The 26990-nt window shown below is 36.2% G+C and overlaps 1 protein-coding gene across 6 annotated transcripts in view; it reads right to left on the bottom strand.

Moving 5' to 3' along the window:
• LOC110847527 overlaps positions 1-26990 on the bottom strand; it is an 88270-nt gene that overhangs the window by 2774 nt on the left and 58506 nt on the right. For all 6 annotated transcript variants that reach the window (XR_004834435.1, XM_022094477.2, XM_022094479.2 and 3 more), the window contains exons 3-13: positions 12156-12170; positions 11826-11870; positions 11694-11729; positions 11553-11621; positions 11247-11387; positions 11023-11103; positions 3267-3450; positions 2835-3079; positions 2124-2226; positions 1128-1385; positions 684-788 (exon numbers count right to left, since the gene is read on the bottom strand). Coding sequence is in view for 5 of the 6 variants with exons in the window: in XM_022094477.2 (XP_021950169.1) it covers positions 684-788; positions 1128-1385; positions 2124-2226; positions 2835-3079; positions 3267-3450; positions 11023-11103; positions 11247-11387; positions 11553-11621; positions 11694-11729; positions 11826-11870; positions 12156-12170 (1282 nt within the window). In the remaining variant the exon portion in view is untranslated. The remainder of the gene's footprint in view (positions 1-683; positions 789-1127; positions 1386-2123; positions 2227-2834; positions 3080-3266; positions 3451-11022; positions 11104-11246; positions 11388-11552; positions 11622-11693; positions 11730-11825; positions 11871-12155; positions 12171-26990) is intronic.

Genomic DNA, 26990 nt, shown 5'->3' with positions numbered 1-26990 from the left:
AGAAAATATTAATAAGATATCAAGTCAATCACTGGGTTTAATGACGCATGACAAGCAGAATTATCGATCAATTACGATTTGAACTATGATTGTTAAATAAATAAGAATGTGTAATAATTTTGTGATATGGAGCAATCCAGCCAACTGTACATGTATAGATACATATCCATTTTTACACAAGTCTGCTGTGTGCCATGAGTAGAGGGGATACGAGAATAAGAATGGTTGATTACGTGAGAAAAAGCAATACGATTCAGGAAATTTCACAGACAGTGACAGAGACAATAATTGAATGTTCGATTTGAACGTTAAACTGATTTTTACATCAAAGGTGCCCACACATGAGTAACAATAATATACATAACAGAGGGTGAATAGGTAGAGGACATTAATTAATAATAATTTACACTCATTTACTCCCTCATCCTTTTTTCGGTCAGTAGTTATATTTAAAAAAAATAGTGTGCTGTGCTACCCGAACCCAAACACCAAAAACAAACACAACAAGCTACATCAACAGAGCAATTATGATTAACCCACAATAGGTATGTAAATAAGGCATGAAAATGCAAATAACTCCATTGAAATCGACTCCTGAAGTAAGTACGTAGTATTTTTCATCTATCTCGAGTTGCTCTTGTGCTTTTTGGACATGAAATGGAATTTCGTTTGAGTGTTCTTACCACTTTCTGCAAAAGTGCTGTTGTTCCACGAGTATTTGTCCGTGATTAGTCCGTGACCCTTGCGTATGGAGTGCGGGTCTGCGTACGGGTTGGAATGAATGGAGGCTGAAAAATTATATGCAAACAATTCAGAACCCTCGAATAAAGGCAGAACAATAACACTACAATATTCACAATATTGTCAGTATGTCTAGGGTCATGAATATACTGTGTAGGGAATCTAATGTCCGTCTACAATAAGATGCATGCGCCATGTAAGGTCAAATCATGCAGAGATAATATTTGCTGATTCTGATTGAATTTTGAGCTGAATGTGAATACTCAACTCTATCAAGGGGCAGAGAATATGTCAGTTTTGAGGGTTCAGATTGACACGTTGGATAAGAGTTGGGAGGGAGCAGTAACGAAAAGGTGGTCAATCAGAAGAACTAGTCTAGATTTTACCCATTCCAGAGTCGACGCTCTTGGCATGCCACATCATGGGGTGGCCGGGGATGGGTGGTCCAGGGGGGCCAAATCGCTGTGGCACACCCACCATGTGTGGATGTGGTGGGTAGCCACCGTTGGCAATGATGACGTGACCGTTCCTCATGGCGGCCGCTTCTCGCTCACGTTTCTCCGCCTCCGCCTTCTTCCTCCCTGGCATGGCCTTCTGCACGAAGGCTGGGATTCTGGCTCGGAGTCCACAATAATAAGGATCGTCTGCAACATGACGAGAATAGAGAGCAATAAATAATGGCCCCTGGTTTGCAGCCTTTTTCATTTTACTTTTAGTCTTCGAAAGGCGGAGCTGACTGTGTACATTTACCATTTGCATAAAAAAATCATCTATCTGTATTTCCTGCTCCAGATTTGCATTCGATAAATATATGTGAATTCGCAGTATATTTAACAATACATACATGTGAAAATATGCATTGTTGCACTTTACAAGTCGAATCTAAATATATCTCCCTGCCTGTGAATAACCCGCTATCTGTCTGTTATTCTATTATTGGGACACGGAAGAGTAGAAGCTAATTACGAGCAAATAAAAAAATCCGCATTGTCCATATGAACTCGTGCTGTGAGTGATGAAGGGATGTTGATTTCTTGATACACTTGCCAATAATTATTTGGCCTGCCTACCATACGTATTTGTAAAATGGTAAATGCAATGCACCCTATTAATAATCGTTTACAAGTTATAAATTACAACTTGAAAGTCATAAACTGAGTGAACATATATTGTGGCGAAAAATCTTCACCACCTGGGGGAGGAGTGAAATTGCACTGCAGTTCAGAAACTGTAAATAAATTGAGAGCATCCCAAGAAAAAAGCTCAAGGTTTCGGTAAAAAACTTATTTTTGATTTGATAGCCAATATAAGAAGCCAATTCAGTAAAACGTGAAAAAACATGAAAATTCTTAAATCAGATCAAAAGCATGTGTACAACTCACCATATTTTCTGTCCTTTCCTTGCGGTTTGTCCTTAGCATTGGTACGCGAAGAATTTAAGAACGGTTTAATCCTTGGCTCCTCCATTGACTCATCATAGTCCGGCTGCGCATCAAAGAAGATAAAAATTGAAACAATAAGTCAATCAATCAATAAGTCAAAAATGTTTGACGCACACATGTACCTCATGTCATAATGTTACTCTAAATATACAGATACTTGTACGCACTCCGTCGTGTGTGAAATTAGCAAAAAACTCCATTATTATTATTGCTACTACTAAACAATGATTATGCTGGTAGAAATTCGGCAAGTTCACGTATATCAGCCCGGTAACAATTGAATTACGGTATCGGAAACCCTAATCGACATTTTTTCTCCATTCTCCCGTTAACTCATCTGTAATCATAACCTGGGCTATTTCAATTGTTACAGTATTAATTGAATCTTAATTAAAACGGTTCGCAGATACCAGCCCATAAGTAAACAAAATATAAACAGTTATTCCAGTTTTTGTGCGTAACGTACTCCATTGTTCTTTTCAGTACGCAATAAGGAATCACGTTATGGTATGACAAGACTGAGGATTGGTTATTTTGCTAAGAACGGCACATGAAAAGCAAACCTTGCTGGAGTTGAATCATCAAATCTTGATGTTTAATTGTGTGAAAAATCACAAACAAATACAAAAATTTACGCATGTATGGGGATACCTTTGGGATGTTCAGGTCTCTGGGAGGAAGTTTGGGCGGTACGTTATCACCTCTTCCGTTCTTACTTCCGCCAACCAAGGTGTAAGGATCGTCTTCGTCATCCCGTGGGAGTGGGATTTTGGGTCTTTGGCGAATATCTTGCTGACCTCCGCTCACTGGAATTGGGGCTGGCAGAAGAACGCCGTTGGGCACAACCGCCCGATCGCCGTTCTGCCCTTGTGGTGACTTCACTGGAGGGATTCGAGCTACAATTTTGAAAACACATTCAAAATTTACTGAGTAAATTGCATTATAAATATGTGACATTGCGTCAAATACGTATCTGCTAAATGTATTCATTTATGTAGCTACAGTATGTATATGATAAGCACGTGAATAATTGACAACGCATAAGTATTATTAGCTAGGAATTGGAATGTCACTCCTGCATACCTTTCAAAAGGTCCATGGCCACGAGGTTAACGATCATTATCCAACAGGGACAGTCCAACAGTTGTGACTCGTGTTTGACAAATGCGACTGCTGTGACACATTCCATCTCCAACTTTCTCCGATCTGGGTACGCTCTGCGAAGCTCCCGGCTTACGTTCGATGTAAATTTTTTCATGTCAAACAACTGCAAAAGATTGAAGCAAATTATTATTTAAAAATTATAGAATTTCATCATTTCATATTACGAATTGCAATATATTTATGAAGTACACAAGTTGATGCTATGCAAAATATCCTCACATTAACACCAATGAATAAAGCAGAGATAAAAGTAAGGCCGTCTTTCTTTTTTAATTTTACTACCTACGCCCAGAGTAATTAATAGATAAACAATTTAAGTGCCAAAAGTTCAATGTCTGCAAAACAATTAATGCGTTATCCAACCAAAAATCAAATTATCAGTATGGGTCAGTTCCTGACTTAAATCACACCTTCAATTTCCACGTTTGTTTAATACATGGGAAGGTACAGAGAAACTTAGCTACAAGTAAATTATGCATGCTGCGCACCTATTTGTGTATACGTGTTGCTATTAATATATTGGGACGATATAACAAAAGTGAAATTGCCAATCCTTCCTCTCAGAGATAAAGAACTAAATAAGAAGAAATTAAAAGTAGAGATTTCGCATGTTTTTGATCTCGATTTTCTACGCAAAATGTGTGTACCTCACACAATGGTTATTTTTAGCAAGTTTATGTATGTATATGTATAATGTAGTCAGTAAATATAGTTATACATCAAGGTGAAGGCATTCTCATGGGATACATATATTACATAAGTAGTATCTGTCATATCGCAATGTTGAATTCCTTATTACCCAATTTCCTACGCTATGTAATAATTTGTCAAACGTGTGTATTTTATTTCACTTTCTGTAACATGCTTACAAATTATTGCAAACAGTGCAATTTTTGTATCGGTGTATTGTGATAGATATCTCTCATACCCAATGCAAACAAGAATATTTGTTTCATTGGTGCACTCTCGTTTATGATACAGTTTAGGAAACTTGAAGCCATAATAATGTGTATTTAAATGAGGATGGAAGGGAACACAAAGGTTAGTGCCTGCCCTTGAACAATATGATGATGAGTAGGTTTCAACAATGGAAACAATTGAAAGAGTGACGAATCTTGGAGTTCTTTTTGCGATCTTTCCACATCCGGCAGACGAAATTTGGTTGGTCCAAACGTATAGGTCATCATGACTGTGACTTATACATACAGAGGAACAGAAGAGAAGAATCATTACACATTCAAGTAACAAAAAGCAAGAATCGAGTTGTGTCCATCTTTTTTTCATTGAATTAATATTCGATACCCTGCTTGCTCATGTTATGTACTTCAAATCAGAATTAAATTAATCTACCCAATTTTACGCAATCGTAAGTTTTAAGATTTCGAGCAGACCTGATAATGGGTTTCGTAAGCAATTTTAATTTGATCCAGTTTTAATTTATTGCTGGTCGACCTTGACTTGCAAGCGTTGGGTCCCACATATTATGGGTTAGGAAACCACAACACCCTACCAATTTAACCCAATACTACGTAGACGACCGCAAACTTGCAAAAAATGTGTACAGACGAAGTTAATAGAAGATGCTAAGGAGTGTGAACATAAAACATGGAAAGTTAATGGACCGAGATAAAAACGTAGTTGCTGATAAAAGAGGGTCATGAAATAAAAGTTTGCAACTCATTTAAGACATTTGTCTCATTCGATTCTTCTATAATAAGAGAAATAGAAAGAAGACAAAACCGTGCAAAATGTTGATCGTGATCATCAGCCTGACCAACCAGAAGTCGCTCTTTGGTACGATAAATAACAACGCAACGCATGACACTAAATAAATTTTGGCAGCCACACCATCCTGCCACCACCCAGTCAACGCAATTATCCTTCAAATTGGACCAAAAAGTCCAACCTGCTTTTATTGCCTGCTCAACACAATCCAATTTAATGCAAATAAGCGTTTATATGCTCAATTTTTTCCTGGTTTGTCAAGAGCAGCATGTCGCCACATGCAGAACACCTTCCAGCCAAATCATAGTGATGATGCCGAAAGACAGACTATCATTAATGTCGTCAATTGTGTCTCAACCTGCTTATAAAGTTTATGCCTTAAGATGGCCAAAAGTAGGAGAGGAGAGCAAACTATCGATAACTGCCTCCAGTATTGGCTCCAGTTATGCAAATAAACCCAGAAAATCTGCCAAACAAAAGTTATACAATTCCATTCATTTTTCTTAAGCAAAAGGCCACACCCTGGCCAAAAATTTGGTAGATGTAGCTAAAACTCAAACTGCGTGTGTCTGCAACAGATTTTTTACAAGCTGTCCTTTATTCTGGATTTTTGAGACAATGCTTTAATTACAAGCATAAGTTGTATCTGACACTGCCATCGATAAATGTAGAAAGGTGTTCTTTGTATTTGAACGTGACTCTTAAATTAGCATCTTAATCAGGAGCAAAACATTTATCCGCTCACAGAGATAAAAGACACAATCTGATCATCATGATGAAACTGTGTTTTTTCTGTATTTTTCAGCAAACTATTTGATACCATTGATTGTTGGTTGGTGAAGGTCGCCGTTTTTCTCGATTAAGTGGAATTTTATGGACCCTCCCCGATTACTTGCTGTCATCATTTGTATGCAGTTCTGGAGACCTAACTAACTACGTACATACGAACAAATCCTATTTCGTTAGCAGGATGCTATTATTGCATTATAAAAATTTATCCACCCACGTTTTTAATGAAAAGATCCGTTATAACATGGCGTGTATGTTGATCATGGAAAACGAAATATATGCTCTAGATTTCTACGATTAGTAAATACGTGGGAGTGGTGTAGTTACACATCGCAAAATGGCTGATGGTGGAGTTTAATTCCGTGTGCTACATCCGGAAACTAACCAACACCTCGTTGTCTCCCAGCATTTGCTATACATAGGGTAAAACATTGTCTTCAGTTGTTGAATGCAAATTAACAATGAAGGACCACTGGAATCAATTGCCATCCACTTGTGCCAATGTATTATGTTGGGCGTGGCCAATACAGCATCATGTTCTGGTTTGCGCAATCATAAATGCATATTTGGTTATTCATAGTGACATATCATGACACAAACTTGGCAAAATTCCTGCATTCATAATTTTCACTTGTAATCAAGCAAGATACACATTATGACTATGCTTTAATCAATCAAACCTGAACAAGCCCATAAAAACTAATCATGTGTCAACTAATGTTGATCAAGTTGTTGAGCATCCTGGAAAATTGATCTGTACATTTTAAAAAAGCAAGCTTGCAAACTCAGGTAGACGATGCAGAGCAAAAAAATATTATCGAAATTGATTTGACATATCAGGAAGGATCGTGGGGGTACTTTATAGTAAGCATAATTAAATGAAGATATAGTAATATTAGACTTTTAATCACCTATGGATGACAGGATTAGTTGGTTCATACGCAATCGGTACACGAAATACAATTTATTTAACGAGGATGAATCTATAACGTGCGTTCAAAATACTTTTTCTTAACATATTATGAAGTGTATTCCTAATAATTTCCTTCATTTGGGTAGTTAAAGCACTTCATCAACGTCACAACAGGGATCAATATGCGATAACAATCAAATCAACTGCTCATTATTTTGAGATTCCAGCAGTGTTCCAGAGATACGAATGACCTGGATATTGTGGCATTTGAATATATGTGAATTCAATTTTAGTCTTCAATCACAGACAACAAGTTGTGCACACCTGTGAGTAGATAGACCACGTTTACGAAAGACGCCTCCGCATGAACTTTAGTACATCCCTCGTAATCCAAATCGCATCCTGATTTCATCACAAAAAGCGTACGCTATTCAGTTTATCCGTGCCTTACCAAGATTAACAAGCTTGTGAGGTTTTTGCGTTGTTCAAGATTACGTCGGTGGCTCGACAATCGATCAATAATCAAAACCCACACGGATATGAAGGAGGATACCAGCAAATCCAATGAATATGGAAATGACAATGGCGCATCAATATCATCATCCTCCACGCAACCAACCTACCTTATAATCAATTTGGTGTGGAAATTGGTGTTGCATTATCGTGGTGGTTCAGCAAGTCAGTTGACTGACTCAAAGCGACGTACCACTAACACAGTGTCCACAATAGAATTGAATTCAATTTCTTGAAGTAGGAGGACAATAATAGGACAACAATGGAAATAACGCCTAAGTGGTGCCTGCCTGGACCAAAAGTTTGAATGGTACGATCCATTAATCCACTTTGCCGTAATTGAGAATTGACTCCAATTCAAATTTGCTGAACACGATTTCAACTCATCCAAAATTCAAAGACCTTGCATTGTTGAAACTCGATCAAGACTGCATAGATTTCGGTATACGTTATATTTTACTCTAACCGTAACGCTATAATCGACCTGTGACTAATGGGTTTTAAACAAAACGGCATTGTTTGTGGAATAACATTCTTACGCGAGCTCTCCATCCAACCAACGTATACTTTCTTCCTTCTCGTCCTCATAGCTAAGATTTGCAAAATTTCGCATGCAAAAGGACTGTGCTATTAATAATAGAGCTGAATTACTCAATTTATTTAATGGATTACCTCTCTTCTGATCCCAATCTTATTCATGACATGGAGTGACGTTGTCTGTTGCCTCTAAATTTTACGAAGCTATGCCACAGCCTCCCTCCTCCTGTGACGTGATCTTTTATTCGAAGAATTTAAGTCTGCTATAGTTAAACAGTAGTTTACTGCTAAAGAAACTGCTCTGAACGACCTTAACATTAAATTAAGATCGCATTATTCAGAGACCTTATTTCACATTTTCTAAATACAAAGTCTACAAGTTTTTTTTATACCAACTTTGGTAATGCACTTCTCCTACTCAAGTGATTCATGGGTTTGTTAAACAAAGTCTTTGTCTTCACTCTCTCATTCTTCTGTCTGTCATTCATGTCACCTATAAACCTACAGACTGATCGCTTAATTCAGCATCTTTGAAACATGGACTATGTATGTACATAATTGCAGCGATATTGTTTATTAAATGCAAGGATGCTATACTCTTTCCGGGACTTTTTACAGATTCGTTGTCGAATGTCCCTGTTGTGCCAAATCAATTACAAAAATATATCGCTAACTGCAAAAGTTTCGATTTATTTTGCTACACTAGGTCGAAATATTCAGAGAAACTACTGCAAAAAACAAACAAGATCAAGGTGTCATGAATAAATGGAATTTGAACGGACCTTGCATTGCTGAGCATGAATTTATTGCTTTTTAATATAATGTAGTGTCTCATCTGCTTTTATAAAATGTCAATGCTACGAACAGATACATTGCCCTTCTTCTCAAGCAGTAGTTGGATATTTTAAATGACGTGTTTGTTTGGGTCTGTCACCTAATTCAATTCAATTGAAACACAAATCCCTTTGTAGCATCTCTTTAACAAACAGTTTGATAACAGGTAAAACATTTGCCTCCTTAAAGAGAAGAGGAATTGTCAAATAATGGGGCTCAGTCCAAAATTCAACGACTGTCTGCTATGCAAAATACTTGCGTCGCACATAATGAGGTAATCATAAAGCGAATGTCAAAATGTAATAATGCCTGGGTGGACATGATTCCTCACGATTGCAACAATTAGCAATGTGAACAAGAAGACCTATTGTTTGTCACTGGCTGTCATTCACCAACAAATATTTGTCATCATCACCCTCCCACCAACAACTATGATCTATCTCCATTTAAAGAGAATGCCAAATTCCTTATCCCAACCACTTTGCTGTGCTGTCAGCATAAATGAATTCACCGAAAGACAAGGGACTCTTCTGATTGCAGACAAAACCCCAATGACAAATTACAGCAGAACTGCAGCGCGATCCATTATTGTGCATAGCTTGGAAAACAGTTCGGGAGGATGACCGTGACACACTTGCTCTAAATTTACGCGACACGACAACCAACCACAACAAAAACTATGCACTGACAACGCTACACTTGTAGGGTTTCCTCAAAATCGTGTACATGCGTATTTTCATCTTAGGAACCTACCGATATCCATAACTGTCTAAAAGTTAGTCTTATTTTATACCTTGCTAGAAAGGTAGCAGCGGATAATGAAAGAGAAACGTGACAATTTCTACCGTGATAATGTACTTACATATGCAAATATATATGTAAATGTATATAGTTTTTCTAAAGGGAACATTTTATTAGCGCCAGAATTTGAGAGTCGCAAACATTTTTAGATACTGCGTATTTCATCAAATCTGATCTGTGTTTTAAATTATCTTAAAAATTGTCTTAACGCTGTAGAATTTTATGTGTGGATGATATGTACGCACATAAATATGTGTCACTCATGAAGCCGACAATCGTGGTTCCTCATTGGTGTCACTATTGCGTACTATGTCGTGGCTTATCTACTTTATTAAACGTATTTACTTATAAATTTAACAAGACTTCCAATTTACAAATAAATGCATATAGCACACAACTTGGCATAATTTATAAACACATTTTGTTGTAGGGTCTAAAATACTTCAGATTTTACACTTAAAGTTAGCTTGGTGACATGCAAAATGTGAGGTAATAAAGTGGACACGGCCGAAAACTTATTAACTCGTCGAGATTGCGTTATGCATACATGGGTGCAGAATAGGTCTTCATTTTTGTATTCATAATATACGTATGAAAATGTAGTAAAATGCAATAAATGTGTTAGGCTGCTTCTACACTTGGTCCACTGACTGCATGTTACGGCAGATGTGTCGGATGGACACGACGCAAATAAAATAATCAAGAGACACTTGTTGATGTCACTCTAATTTTATCCAATTTGGCTAAATGAACAAAAATCATGCATGCACTATTAATTGCACAATAGCTGAATTGTGTGTGAATGGACTATGCTATATTCATATTTACATGGCTCCAAGTAGGTGACAATGACAACCACGTCTTGTAATAATCATGTTGTTACCGACTAGAAGAAAGAAGAGTGTCGTGGCATGGCGTGGTTGTGAGACACAAATCAGCAGATCGAATCTCAACAAAAGATGTGCCGAGGATCAGTATCGGTAAATATAACCCAAACAATGTGAGGCTGTGTATTATAGCGTAAGGTAATAATATCAAACCAAAGACGTATGCATATTCAATGCACAGTAGACAGGTATCAATCCCAGATCTATACATGTATAACGTATCAACTATGCATGCAGTTTTGTGCATATCGTACCAAAGAACTTTCGCCTTTTTGCTGGCTATCTATTGTACTAATAAACAGGAAAATCGATCTTTTGAAGATCAGTTTAAATTACTAATAAATTTGAAGGAAAAAGTGGAAATTCAAAAGAAACTATTGTGTACTTGGCTACAGTGTGGGATAACAGGAGGCTCATTAGTATACGATATCGTCACAAAGTACACAGAGTCGTTGGTTTGTCACTCATGTGTCGTTACTATTTACGCTTTGTTGATGAATGATGAGGAGTAATCATGATAATGACAATTTAATGAATGACGAAAGTGAGAGCGTAATATTCATTTTGTTTTTGCATCTGCTACTTATGCAGCCAGGCCCATCGCTGATTTTACATATTTGTCAACATATGCAAAATGCAATAATAGTGAGGGAAACTTTATTGGTATTTTGCTAACCTTGAGCGGTTTGTCCAATTCAAGAGCACCATTAACCAGTTTTGAAGCATCGTTGGCAATCGCGTTCTCATCAGCACACGCCTGAAATATATGCCATAACTTTTAAAATTCTAGAAAAATATAACAATGTTAGCCTGATTTTCGAAAATATGAATGTTGAATGAAATGCAGCGAAACTTTCAGCTGCATAGACGTAAGATATGTTTAAATATGTATGCTTGTACCTTAACATAGACTGGATTTTTTGAAACTCGTTTGATCAGAATATTTCCGGCGTCGTCCATTTTGATTTTGATCCCATGGCCTACATGTCTTAAAATATCTTCCGTTTTACTGTCTCTCATGGGATTTTCAAACCCATTGAGCTGAAAATTAGGAATAATTAAAAAATTGGAATTGAGTAATTTAATGTTACATATATGTAAAACTCTTCTTGAAATAAGCTGCTCGATTATATGTAGAGCAAAAGTTACAAGCTCCTTTTATTCAGTGGAGTTAGAAAATTTTATAACAATGTAAAAGGACTCAACCCCAATTCGAAATCCATCAAATCCGTCATCTGACCCATTCACGGTGAGCACTGGAGCACGAGCATAAGCCTGAAAATACATGTATTGCACTGTTACATAAGGTTATTAATTTATGATTCTGAATATTTGTACGAAACTCACCTTTGCAACTCGACGATTTCTCTCGAATATTATGACCTAGAAGTATGCAGGATGATTGTTAAAAATATATAAAATGTACGAATGTAAAAGAAAGAAATGGAAGATAAAGTAATTTCTGTGAAAAAATTGTACCTTTGACCAAATTTCATCGTCGATTTGTTCCCATTTGTCAAGAACCTGCAGAAACATTTAAAACTTTTAAGTACCTGGAATACCTACTGAAGTTCAACATACGATGTATTTTCTGTTTACTAAACACGGGTCAACAGTATCCATATTTTAATTTTACTTGTGTGCAAAAATTATCAAATAATACGAATACCCGACAAACTGCAGTTTTTTCTTAGTAATTTAATTATGTGCAACATACCGCTATCCATTTTTTCATAACGATACAAATTTTAATGGATTTTATAACGCGTGTCCAAAATCAAGTGGACATAGGCCGGGTTAGGAACTCACCTCTTGAATGTGATCCTGAAATTTAAAAAATCAATTAATCTCAATCTCAAATCATCATCATTTCGTTGAGTACAAGCAATTTAGAAGCAATTTACCAGCGCAATACTGAGTTAGTTTCACCAATGAATTAGCTTATGATAGTATTAGTTATTATGATCATTTTTTCATATGTTCCTGTTATGCAACGAATGAGTGTGCTGTGCACAATATTTATTTGCGGACGCGTATTTATCTTACAGTTTTAATCTTGGAAATAAAGTCAAGGTTCAAATCTACAGTGCCAGTGACTCAATTATTACTAGTTAAAAAAACTCCGCTACTGGCAACAATTTAATTTCCAAATCCTTACTCAAGGTGAAAGCAGTCAAAATCTGGGAAATGAGACGGGTACGAGGGTGGGATGAGCATATCGCAGGTTGTGGACATCTCTGAATACATGAATATGATGGGAAATGGAGGACTGTCATTTGCAACTGCAACACTTTGGTAAATACAATATAGTCTTAACCTGGTTAGCTTATTTTAATATTCGTAAACTGTCGGTGTCTATTCTGTATTCTGCATAAAGTTGCCAAATGAGGAAGAGTTATGCTTCAAGCACAAACCTTTATACGCAGCCAAGCTTCAGCACGTTTGAATTGAAAAATAAACAAACAGTACTTGAAATCTAGAGCAGTTTTCAATATCAGTTTGAGGCAGAATTTTGCCACTTTCTGCACACGAGGAGGAAGAAACATTATTTTCGTTGGTGGTGTTGTCACAAATAAAGCTGTTTTCTCCAACAACGCTTTTCAAGAAATGCCTTTTACGTGCAACCCTGAATGGATTTGTTTCACGCATGAAATTAAATACGATTATGACGAGTCTCATCATGAGTTTGAATTTTTACAATTTGTCAGCTGTACACTTGTGTAGTTGCATTACAGCCATTACATTTTATCATACGTAGATTTTGAAATAATTTATTATTATTGTGGAATGTACATATATGAGAAATCTAGAATCTATTTCCAATCTATTAGCAAAATTGTCAGAATCCATGTCAGGGCCTTTCAATTCGAAAAGCTTGTTTTTTCGTGGAAAAATGCTCAAGTGTGGTAGCTTTTTGACACCCCATAAGGAATTATGTCAGCCACAAACCAGCCTTAAAGTTATCTATTTGTTACGCTTCCCCATATCAATCGCTTTCGCCACGATGTGTGCTTAATAATGCTGTTTCCAATTTGCCCTTTGTACTTCGGCTTCTCTACGTTCGTTCGTGTAATGCTATCTTGATTGTACATAAACATTGATCTTGGATTTAACAACTTCTGTCGATGTACAAAAAGTTACGCTACAATACGCCACAATTCTGATCGAGTCACGGGTTCCTTGTTTTTAAAAAAATCCTTCGCCCTATGAAACGGATTATTTTTTTTAGATATCTTTAATCTCTGTGTTGTTAGCATTGCAATCAGAGTTTTGTCTGAATAAATCAGAAACCAAATCGTTCGTTTTCAATGAAAACGTTAACGTTTTTGAACTTATTGAACGCCATTGGATTATATCACACAACGTCGGATTTGTGGTTATGTGAAGCCAGTCATAAGCGTAGAAATATTATCGAGTTTCTGGTTTTCTTCTCGTATCTTTATACACAGTTTCGAATGGTCACCACCTTCCTGGTTCCCAAACCGTATTTAATGTTTACGTCTTTGTGTCAGTTATGTGGCTACTCAAATTTGTCACCGCAAATGAAAGGTTATCTACTGAAGGATGTATGAAAAATAACAACAAGAGCAATTCTTGCATGACGTATTTAAATCTTTGACATCAATTTCAAAGTACGAAATCGAGACGAGATAATAAGTTTTGTTTACACTATGCACTTATTTCATACGCAATTATTCAACAGGGCAAATTAACCTGTTACGATATATAGATCAATAGTTGCACATCAATTTTTAAAATCCATGGACATCACTCGAACTAACAAGATACACGAGAAAATTCGTATTTATGCCTATACATAAATGTCTTGCTGCGAGATGAACAATATGTAATGCGTATTTGTTGTCTTGTGTTGAGTTAATCAACTTCAAAGTGTGATTCCTCAAATGTACATAGGACCAAGAAGAAGAAGAAGTTGCGGAATTGTTGTACTACTTGTTCTCGTTCAAACGAAACGAAGGATTTTAAAATTTTGTCATCCCATTGTATGACAAGGATGAAATAGTGTTGGTTAGTTGGTGCACGATTACAGGAGATTCATAAAGTCGCGTCACGACGGTAATTTCTACGAGGGACCTTTGACTGCATAACCAGGCCGTATAGATTATGTTATTAACTGCTATTAAGCACATTAAGCCGACTAATTTAGACAATACGTAATAATGAACGTACGCACATGCATAAAAATTAATGGTGCTCGCATTTGTTCCATTTTAAATATAAATGTAGTCATGTGGTGAAAATGACACATTTAGATGTTTGATAGCATTGAATGTTACATTGTCAAAATTTTTGCAAGAATTGAGAAATTAGAAATATCGAAACCAAATATTTATTGACGAGGAAAGTGCCGTCTGCCAATCACCATTAATTGTTGACCAACAAAAGATGCGGAAATGACGAGCGTCACATTAATGTACGATTCAAGTGTAACCAAATATCTAATCGATTAGTTGTAACCAAACCAAACTATTAGGATCACAGACTCACATTAAGCACGTCCAAATTAGATGTTTAGCAGTGCCATTAGCTTGTGAGTTATTGTTCCTACGTTTCACAAGTCTTATTACAGGTCCATCTTCAGTTATTTATTGAATAGAGATTCGATTGCGATTTTAATCCGATTGCCTAATTGAGCCAACAACACCGCAAGATCTGCTCACACATATTACGTACTTATTGTAGAATGTGTTTGGCTTAAACTCAATTTTATGTTTTGACACTTTCTAATTTCTACGTATTTTTCCATTATAACATCAATTCAGATTCGTCCCTATAGCTGACTTATGCGTTCCTGCAAAAATATGCAACTGTAATGGGTGCAGTCGCCTCGTTATAATGATCTAAATAACATTTTTGAGATTCATGAGGAATCTCACAAAGTCGTACATAATCTATGCACATATAAAATAACGTAACCCAAAGTTTGACAATTTCCTTTTCTCCTAATGATTTAAAGAGTTCGAAATGTGCGGAGGCACAAATAGCAAATGGAAACACTCATTTGAACTAATGATCTAATCGGATAAAAGTATTCTTTGTATATTTATAAAAAACTAACAAAAATTTGAAGTCTACCGATCGAAGAGAAATCTGTGTCTACATACATGCACCCAACCTAAATTAAAACGCATTGAAATTCATCAGCAACAATTTGTAGCGGAATTTGCTATCTAATAAAAAACAAATTAGCAAATCAAGTCACACCTGGGCCTACGCAAAACGTAAATCAAAATTCGGAAATGAATTTGATTCAATGCAAACTGCTCTTAATTCATATCGAATCACTCCACGTAAATCTAAATTCAATCTAATCAAACTAAAGACAGATTCAAGTACATGCATACATCAGACATCAGAGGGTTGAATTAAAACTGTTTGTCGAAAAATAGCAACAGAGAGCAAGTATGAATAGAGGAAAGTCGTAAAAATGGAACCAACAACAGCGAGGTGCTTCTACTCGCACTGTTAAATACGTGGTTACAGTGTGTGTACATTGTCTGAAGAGACACAATAGAGAGTTAGAGATTCCTTGTACTCTGACTGTAGACTGTACTGTGGACTCTAGATGATGACGTCATCAGCTTTTTGTACTAATTCTACAGTCTACAGTAGACAAATTGAAACACGGGCTCAGTTTGTACTACTGTGGAAAATCAAGCGTTGGCAAGTAGGATATCTCTTGAACGCCTCAATATAATCTAACGCCGTTTTCGCTATTTCGCTACTAATTTTTGACCCTAGGTCGATTTCGAAAATGGGCTCCCTGAGGTCAAGGTCAAGGTCACCTTGGCATGAAGTAAACGCAAAGTTCTACCTTAATTTTCATATGCGGTGTCATTTTAAAGGAAATTTCACCGAGAATTCATTGTCGTCAATACTTTTGACCTCCGACCAACCCATGACCGAGAGGACGAGGTCAAAGGTCAAAATTTAAGTGTCGAATGTTTTAGACTTCGGCTTGGGCGAGAATTTCAGAAATCGATACAGTTTTAACGTACGAAGACCCCGTGACCACGTCAAAGGTCAAAAATGTTGAATTATTATTTGGACCGTTGCAGTCGTGTTTAGTTTGAGGCGGGGAGTTCATAAATCACTATCATTTCGGCTTACATCAGCCTGGTGACTGTTGTAAACGAGGTCAAAGGTCAAAAATGTCGAATTTGTAGTTTTGAACATTTTATACACACTTTGTGGGAGGGGGTTCATTTCGTATATCATGAGTTGATTTGTCTCAATTTTTGACGCATCTATTTCGCGGAGTTTTACAATACAATTTTTCAGAGTACAATATAATGGAAATTCTCTAGGTCTTTTGAATTTTGTACTAATTTTTGTATTGTACTGTAGTCACAGTACAGTACAAGTAAAAATACAAAAAATCTCTAAGTCTCTAATATAATAAGATAACATTCTTGCTCGCATAATGAACTACTTTGTCTTACTTATTCATCATTATTGGCATTATTATTATTGGCATGGCGAAATAAGCAGGACTTGTTTAAATATTCACCTGTTGTCTGTTTCCTCACTCGCTGATTTGCGAATTTAGACTCAACTTGATTAACTTTGATTTCTCCCCCTCACAAATTACTCGTTGATTGCTGAACAGAATTTGTGTTGTGTCGATGACTCAATGTCTGATCTGAATTCTGGTGCCTAGGACAAGTTGTGTTTGATGAGAAAGTCAATTAATCTTAACTGAGTGACAGAAAAGGTGGATTCGATTAAATTTGAATATTTGAAACTTATACGTATACGTGTGCCACAAAAAATTCGATATACTTTTTTGCAATCAGGTAGAAGACGATGAGGTGATGAAACTAAACCTGTAACTTAAACTGATTCCTGGTTGTGTGTGTAGCAATGTAAGACAAAGGCAACAGGCTTCTTATGTGACTTTGGTGAATAGTATGATATTTAATTACGTTTTTGGTGTAGGAAGTGAACGGTATGAAATTTGAGGCTTAAATTCCAAGCAAAAATTAATTATGCGTTGCGTTATATGTAGTGTCTCATTCATGTGCATTTCTTTGAGAGAATTGGATCGGATTCTCATTTGATTGCTTCGTTTCATGCCAAACTAAAATGACGTAATAAAGTACGTCAGACACGTCAAAATCCATGGTGTGTAATTACGTGTGTAAGTACGTCAAAAGAAATCAGCATTTATCTTGTCATATAAGCCCAAAAGTGCTCCAACATCATCCTTTTTCCCCTTCAGAAAATAATCAAAGCAATTTAAAACTGAGAATTCAGGTTACTTCCATCGAAATAAAATGTAAGTGCCGTTGACAAAATCACGACTTGAATGTGACAGATTATTATCAGAGAGAGATGAAGAATTTTGTAGCAAGTTGGGTCGTTGCGCATACGTATTGTATTTAGCCAAGTTATATTTAGGCTAGGTGATTGAATGTCATTTTAGAGTTGAAGCCGGGTAGGATGATCTAAATTTGAATATCTGAGGTAAAATTGTTGTGTAATTTTTAACTGCAGACACGACAAGAAAATAGTCAGCCGAAGAAGGAGTGCACCACAATTTCGACCAAGTAAATCAGGTTGTTAAGTTTTTGTTACTTAATCATCAAGCTGCATATGCACACGTCCATGCACTGCGCTAAGCTGCTTCACTTTCCATTGAAAATTATAATACCGTTGAAGACAGTAGAATCACAAAATGAAGATCAATAATATACAACAACATGGTAAACTTGGTTCTAAATATGTATGTGTAACCTATGCAAATTTGATATATGTGGACTAATCCGTCTAAAATTGGTTGTTCAAAGAGCGTGCATATGGAGCAATGCTTATTATTTTGGTCTCATAACTCTTTGAAATCTCTTATGGTAAGCTCGCACAATAAAGGCTCGTTAATCTACATCTTTTCTGGTAAGTACACATTTTGCAATCCTGTTCAGATTGATTTATTCAGAGCAACCACCACGTCCATTGTTATTGTTCTTCTCCTTAAAGCTCACTTGCAATTTGCAATTACCTTCTTTTCTTCTCTGATTATGAACAAAATTAGTTTTTTCGAGATACCGGAAAGATATTGCGTCACATACGTACGTTTGCACGTCTGTGTGCAACTATTTGTGCATAAATACATATCTAGCATATATATATGTATAAATGTCTAAATGGATTAGATTTGGATAAAATTCTTCATATCCGTCATACTTATTTCTGTGGACAAAATTAGTAGATGCCACTTTCCCTGCCTCGTGTGAATTATTTTGTTGAATCAACAATGAATTGTGAGGATAGGATTGCGGGAAATTTGGCTGCAGTTTCGTAATTTATTAAATGCATTTGGTCAGACGTGCATGTTCGGACGGAGAACAAGTCCCACAATTTTCACACCGTGAACAACAAAGAACGAAATACTTGTGGTACAATTGCAACCCAAATCGGAAGTGGACGAGTGCTCCTCTGATGTGACTGTAGACATAACGTGCTCTGTACATGTACGAATTCTATTGTGTTCTTCTTCCTACTAGATAATCGGATATGCAGTATTAATCAAATTCGCTTCGGTCATAGGAGAATGTGCGAATTATAATACGAGAAAGAGAAAGGAAATCTAATGGATGGCGTTCGACTCTCGACCACTCGACTGAATCTCATTTAAAATGAAGGAAGACGAAGAAAAGCAGCAACAATGGAAGATGTGCGGTCACTGAATGCATCCTTAATTGAAATTGATTTTAATTGAATCAGACTTGAGTGCATCAGACTTTGTGAATTGTATTAAATTATCGGCCGGTCGACTTCTCTAAATTCCCAGTGCAGGCCATGTTAATTCAAATCCACTCAATTGTTTAAGTTCATGCACAATGAGCATAATCCAACCAGTCATTGTCAGTGCATTGTGTCACTTCACTTGACGTGGCTTAGTTTAAATTGATTCCCCCGTTCGTCGTTGGGCCTACATATTTGCTTATTCCGTCCAACCCACCAACGAGCAAACGTGATTATAAATCGGCTGGAGTTTGTTCAATTAAATATTACTCAATAGTTGAATCGAAATGATGTATAAAAATGCAGCCAGACAAGTTGAAAAACTGAATTATTATTATGCAACACATCAGAAATTCAGAAAAGTGAGAAACAGTCCTCAGTTGAGATTGTCAGTGAATCAGCCACGAGCCACTCCACTCACTCGTAGAAAAAGATTTTTTAAAGGATGTTCTTTGTCCTCTTCATAATTATTATTGACACTAATTTCGGGCTAATTATGCTCTTGATTCCAACGGAATTGCATTGAAATCAAACAATAAATTCTCTCTAGTCAGTCAAACACGAACTACCATCATGTTGGATAACTTCTCATGCAGCCTGTCTGATAAGTTGTATGCACTACCCAAACAAAAAATGAGTCGCTCCAAGGCCTTTCCAAATCGTTCATCGTCTTCTTGGATAAATAAATAAATCTAATTGCATTCACAAATCACAAATGGACATTACGTCGTTATTATTTTGTAGCAAATATGTAGGGTGTTAGCATCTGAATTCGGGCCCTCATCATCAACGTCAAACCACATGACCAATAAATAAACTTTCCTTTGATAGAGATAGACTTCACCAAAGAATGCCTCTTCTTCGTCCGTTCCTTTCTTCCTGGGAATGTCAAATTGGAATAGCACTGAACGCAACCAGGTAGGATGTGAATGCAATGCGAATGCATCGTTATTAATTTTTAATGACTTGTGGAGCTCGCAAAGCTTTTCGTTGATTTCATGTATGCCATACTTACTCCATAATTAAAAAATAGATGTTGATATCCGAAAACAGCTTACAAGTTTGACCCGTCCGAAAATCGGACAAATCGAACCCAGATAACTGGCTTAAGTTTCTTCGGCTACTTAATGATTGTTAAAATTCTACAACCACCGCCAGGCATCATTTGTCTAGTTTCTCTATTGGACCGCTAAAAATACTTTCAATTTCATTATTCTAAAACAGAATTGCAGTGACATGATCGTATTAATACAGCGACGAGTCAAAAGCTTGGTTTATTTTCGAATCCAAGTTTCAGCCCAGTCCTTGTTAATAATGGACTCTAAATCATATTAATCTTGATCTGAGGGGGCGCCAACCGCTGCGTTCTCAATTTTATCGCCATTTGTACCATGCCTTGTTCTGTCAGAGAGTTTATTTCATGCAAATTCTGCCAAAGACGCGGACGCGACTTGATTGAAACGCATTTAGATTATTTTTCGCCTCTTTCTTTTATCAACGTTTTATCAAATCACGGGATCAAGTTCACGTTTTCCTCTTTTACAATTTCATCTCGATTTTTAATTTCATTTCGCTGCACTTTTGCTTTCCTTTAAATAATCGCGAGTACGAATTTTTATTTATTAATTATTGTCTTTAGGCCATCGACAAGGATTAATTTCCCCTGAATTCATGCTCATTAATATGATGTACGCACTATAAAAGAGATAAATAAGACTGAACCAAAGTCTGAATTTTTTAGAGTGGACAAGCACGTTTGCATTTCTCATGACACTTTTCGTGTTTCTCACGGACTCGCACAAAAACCAATCTGAATTCCTCCCATCCATTTCTTCTTATTATAACACGCACTAATTCGAGATCAAACTTTCCCTTTATTTTGATACGTGATATCGATATACTTTCGATCTCTCGATCGATCACACATCTTTTTTACAACAATTACCAAAAAAAGAAGCACTTTCGCACATTTCGAGTGCCCCGAGATAGATATTTAGCTACTTTTCAAGTAGGTTTATTGCTACATCATCTCTACACTAACGCATGCATAATAATTTCGATATTCAGAGTCACGATTTAAATCGACAACTTTCTGAAGGAAGGAACACTTGAAAATCAAAGATTCTGTAACTCCATCCTGCACCACCTCTAATTGTTTGTCATGTCTAACACATTCTAACTCGAATCAATGCCAACAAACAGCAGCGAAATTGAAGTGCAAGTAAGTAACATCTTCACCTTCAATTTCGCAACGGATTTCAGGTAGGACGATTATAAAATGCTATTTGTTTCGAGTTTCATAAAAAGTGAGCTCTTGTGCCCACGTTTTCCAAGATAAAACCAAGTTCATTATTTTTAGAAACCTTTGCAATGCTGGGCTTTGCTATTCAAATTGTTGAAAAGATCAAACGTAACATTTTGCCTTGGTTTGTCCGCTGTTTTGTATGCCATGCAGAACGCCATTATCAAAAGGTGATAGTTTCATTTCAGTCAGAGGCAAGTCACGTTTCACCCTTCTGACTGATGACTGATGAGACAGTGCAAAATCTAACGTGGTCGATTTACTGGACTTGTAATGATCTAAGATGGCGAACACTATTTCAAAGTGTTAAGAAATGTTTATTTACATTACGCGAGAACTGTTGAAAATATTTAAACCGACATTATGCATTTTAACGTTACTTTCAATTTTATAACAAATGCCAAGAGTTGTGAAATAATTAGATAATTTAAAACATGAATACATAGTTAGGAAACTAATATTTTAACCTTTTACTAAAATAACTATGTCGTATCGAAATGGTAATTTTGTTTATTTTAGCCATTCATTAATTTGGTGGTAAAGATGATGCAGCTAAATTCTGGAAAACCTAAGTATATATGCAAAGAAAAAATTGGCTATTAATAATTAGCACCGTATCAAACGAAACCCTAGAATGTAATTTATCAATAGAACCCAAAAGTCTTTCTGACAAGGTTTTTTCTGGTAAAATGGGTTTAATTATACCCAAGAAAGACCACAAATCAATTTTTCAAGAAATGTCAATTCACGTCAAATATGTGCGTACCAAATACCAGACCTAGAGAATCATTGTCAGTGGTGACTTGTGGTCCTCGGAGAGGTTATAAAACCGCATTGTGCAGCATATTCTCAACAAAAACTTTGCTCCAAATTTTCTTAACCCCGATCAGTGTTGAACAAGCAAAACCTTGCTCAACTACATTATTTTAACAAAACGTAATCAAACTGCAGTTTTTTTAGTATCAGTTCCGCTCGGCAATTTAAAGTTTGCAAATAAACGCACTCATGCATACAAAAAGACAATAATTTTTCATGCAGCAGCGGCACAATACCTACCACCACCACAGAATCTTGTTTTGAAAGAAATTTCCTAAATGATACCAGATAAATGTCTGCATGGCATTTGAACATAAATATACAAGCAAATTTTTATCTAAATTTTTCAAAATGAGAAGCTGAAACGAATTCACATGCGAATTCACTTATTTTGAAGGTTTTTATATTATCGCTTTTAATTTTGCCAATTTATCATGCGTGGTCGGTCTTGTACGTTATTATTCTTTCTTTATGCACAGTATGTACATACATATGCACACTTATACAAATTTGTTTTTAGCCACTGCCCAATCTTCACATAATTGCAAACACGTTAAATTTTTCAGTGAAATAAAATACTAAATTGACCTTCATTTTAAATATTATAACTTCCGCAAATTGTAGCGGATTCATAAGAGTGGCATGGGCAATTTGTCAAACAAAATACTCTCCTCTTGTTTGTAGCGTGTAGGCATAACGCATATGACAATTAATCTTGAGTTGGTGCAAAAATATCATCATTGTTGATGGCTCTACAATTTGTATCAACATGCATATTACGTATATCATCTAGTTATTTATAAGATGATTGAAGAGTTGTATGCTCGTCCTGCTTATTCACCGAGTAAAAGCTTGAATAATAATGCATAACCTTCTACACACACATTTCAGGATAACATTACCTAATGTCACCAATTTTAGTGAACAAGGAAGTAAACAATCATACTCATAAACAGTAGTGAGCAAAAATCGAAACCTCGTTAGTCCAGTTCTGTTGCTGAGGTGCGCTACGGCAAGGCCAACATTTTGTGGTAATAACAAGCTACAAACATTTTCAATTTCAATAACGTTCTTGGCCATCGTCAAAAACAGCTTGATATAGTTCACTGAGTTCATTATGCATGCATATTCAGCTTACCAAAACAACCAACAACGGTTGATAAATTAGAAATGCTCAAACGTAGGTAAACGTGTCTATCCCTACATGCATTCAACATATGAAAACATGATTATTTGCAGGGACTGTTGATTCCTCGTCTTACAATACGTGATTACTAATTGTTATGATTATTTTAATAATTACAATAGACAAGTAAATCAACTCATTATTCAACACAAACTTGTCCACATGCACACAATTCAGTGCCATGCAAGTCCACAGATGGGAAAACAAGTGAACATTTAGATGCCTTCAAGTACCGGCCAAGAAAGAACATTTTACTTTTTGTTTAAAAATCTTGAATGGAGAAAATGTTGTCAAACAACAGCCCAGTAACAGCTTTGCAGGGAATGTGAGACATTGAGCAACTGCAGACGGAAATGCAACTAATCACAGAGAGAATTGCATCCCAACAAGTTCACCTACGTTAATAATGCATATGTACATCTGCATATTTAGGTAGGCACCCATGCGCTGACTGTAACCAATGATGGAAGGAACGAATAAGTATCTCGCAGTAATTATTATGAGAATGGTTAGTTGTTTGGTCAGATTTATTATTAAAATTTGATATATTGCGCAAGGAAGTAAGTTGCTGCCCAGCCAAAAAATGATTTAGCACAGTTTTCATTTCCATTTCATCCGTAAATTTTGTTTTTAGATGCACCAAGTGTTCACGTTGCATACACAGCACCATTGAAAAGGTGTTACAACTTTTAGAATCATCATTATCATGCAGTTCCTACTTTTACATATGTACAGCAGGGGAATTTTGTGTGTAGTTGATCCTCTCGTGTGATACAGACAATTTCACCAGTTTGCATTTCGTTGGTTTGGGTGACTCCATCCGACATGGACATTTATAAAAAGCGAACATGAGGATAAACGAATTTATTATTCCAAATTGGTATGTCCAATCCCATCCAATCTATTGGGATGATTAAGTGCATTACAAGTGGTATTATATGGCTCGTCAGATTTTGGAAAGATTTAGCGATGGCTCAGTGAGTCGATTTAACAACGCCTTGTTAGCAAAAATTAAGCCAACGCGCATTGATTTTGATTTATTAAGTTAATTTTTATGTGCTTTGTAACTCGCAATGGGTGTAAACCTTGCTATTTGTGTTAAAATTTATTACTCAATTCGTACTCGTGAATGAGACCGAACTTACACAAATACCGAGAGCAGGAGTAAATCTGATGAAATGGTGGATGAAATGACTTGAAATTTTTGAATAATTCAATTATTTCATACTATCGGAAGTTTTTTGAAAATATTACCAAGAAATAATAGATATGCCACTTTCTTGTCGATGTAAAATACTCTTATCCTACTCTGCATAAATAATTTAGCCATTGTAAATATGCAACCCAAACCTCACTATTATTATTTTTGTACATATACTTCTTGGAATCATCCTGATTTGATTAGAAAAAAATAAGTGCCAGCTTTCAAAACAAACACCTACTGCACGACCAAGTAGTTCAGCCTCTCATTACCATTGTTTGGAGAAAATTGAACCATTCCCACTGTAATAAGTGACTGATTGAATGCATCGATTTTGAGAGATTGGAATAGTTTCGTTCACAGAATTTATTGCTCAAGCGAGCTACTCAATATTCTGTCTGGCATTCTTTATGCATTTGATCGCCTACGACACCAAGGATAATGGGCGGCGGTACGCAAATACGTGCTCCCAACAATGTTCTCTCTCTAGAAGATTTATACATAGTCGTATGTACCTATTTATCAAGAACAGAATTTGCTTCCATTTCAACAAAAATAAGAGCGAAAGTGAGCAATTAATATTTTTCCGTTGTTCTCCTTTTGTTCATGTTGCCAACAACTATAGTCCTATGCTCACTTCACTCCCTATTGATTTGGACGGGAGAATCATGAATGAAGGAATGGTCGAAAATTGTAATCTGTGTATAACGCTATGCAGTGCAAACTCCCAATGATTGTTGGTTGTAGGTTGTTGAGCAAACAAATCATTATGCCGTGCAATTATATGTATCTGCATTCTTTGTTACAGCATATTTTGAGGAGTATCTAGCAGCAGATTAGGAAGTGGAGTAGTCGACTAGACAGACAACTTGCACTTTCAAGAAAAACATGCAATAAATTGTGCGTGAGAAAGGATAAATTCGTATGATTACGCTTGCTACGCAGGTGCAATATGTCAAATTCTTGTGAACTATTTTTTCTCACCTGGGTGAATAAGTGAAATATTTATGAAAGACGAATGCAAATTCTGATAGCATCTTTTTCATGAACATTATGAGGAAGCAACTTACATCCGATGAGCGAGCATGTGTATGCATTACTTGCATTTCGCAATAAGACAAAAAGCAATAAATAAGTGTATCAGCAGCAAAGATACGGAGGCAGTTGCATTGCACCAGAGAGATGGTTTGGCTGATCAGCTTCAGTGTTGTTGTGTGGGGTCTCTTACCTACAAACAAAGAAAACGAGTCATTAGTATATTTTTCCATTTGGTTCAACAATTGAATTAAACTATCCATTATTTTAGCGGAAGCTTTGATACTACTGTGCGAAAAACCATCACGCTTAAGTTCGCGTGTCTACTTTCAGCAATTTGTTTGCAAGATTTTACCTCTTTAAACCCAAAGACCAAGAGCTGCTACTTAATTTGCATTTTATGAAGAAGAATGAACAAAGAGTTTGGGTAAAATACAACAATTACTTGTGTGTTTTGACGACAAGAGTAGAACATGAAATTCAGGGTAATTAAATTAAATGTATTCAGAAGATTAAATCCCAAGAAGAAACTTGAGAACACTAGTTAAATTTTATGAGCCCTGAATTTGAAACTTTTTTCTTGTGGTAAAGCCACTGATAATGTGAGGATCGCAGAACAGAATATAATTCCACTGCCCTATTATTGAGTTGAAAAGGAGGGGTGTGCTGAGGATTATAGCGTCAAACGTGGACGTTGTTTAGACAGTTTGCTCTACTTTGAAAAAAAAAACTTTTTTCTTCCATTGTCTTTGCTCAGGTTTTTAGCATCTGCAAGTACATTTTTTATTACACTCTGCAGATAAATATGTTGAACATGTAAATCTCGCGTGCATGAGAACCAACGGTCACTACAAGTGTCCGACAGTAGGCAAATAAATAGTATAACGACGCCATAATTACGGCAAAAAATGAGAAATTACAGAGAAAGGGAAACATAGATTCGCAAAAAAATATTATTGAATCTGCAATGCACGTATGTAGTCGGATGGATAGTTGCCAGAGGGTTGGATTGCAGATTTCTGAATGCATCTACTGCACAATCAGCTTCCATAGGTTCTATTGTCTTCTTGAAAGTAAACAGTGGCAAAAAACGGGTTTTGCATTGTAAATTTTCGCAATTTTGCATACGCTCAGCACGAGTACATGAGGGGGTTAAGAACATGTATCTACTGACCTGTTAAACGAGTTACGTATACCCTATTCGGAAACCCTACTGGCTTTTTATATAACGTTGGTCTTTGGACAAGCAGCATTAACAGCAATGTCAGCTTTAATAGTATAAATAAAACTTGAAATGACATTCACACCAGACACAAATTGGCGTTATGTGTTATGTTG

Source organism: Folsomia candida, unplaced genomic scaffold (genome assembly GCF_002217175.1).
Source record: "Folsomia candida strain VU population unplaced genomic scaffold, ASM221717v1 Fcan01_Sc003, whole genome shotgun sequence".
Taxonomy (NCBI): Eukaryota; Metazoa; Arthropoda; class Collembola; order Entomobryomorpha; family Isotomidae; genus Folsomia; species Folsomia candida.
Note: the sequence above shows the minus strand (reverse complement) of the source record. Positions and strands in the feature narration are given on the sequence as shown.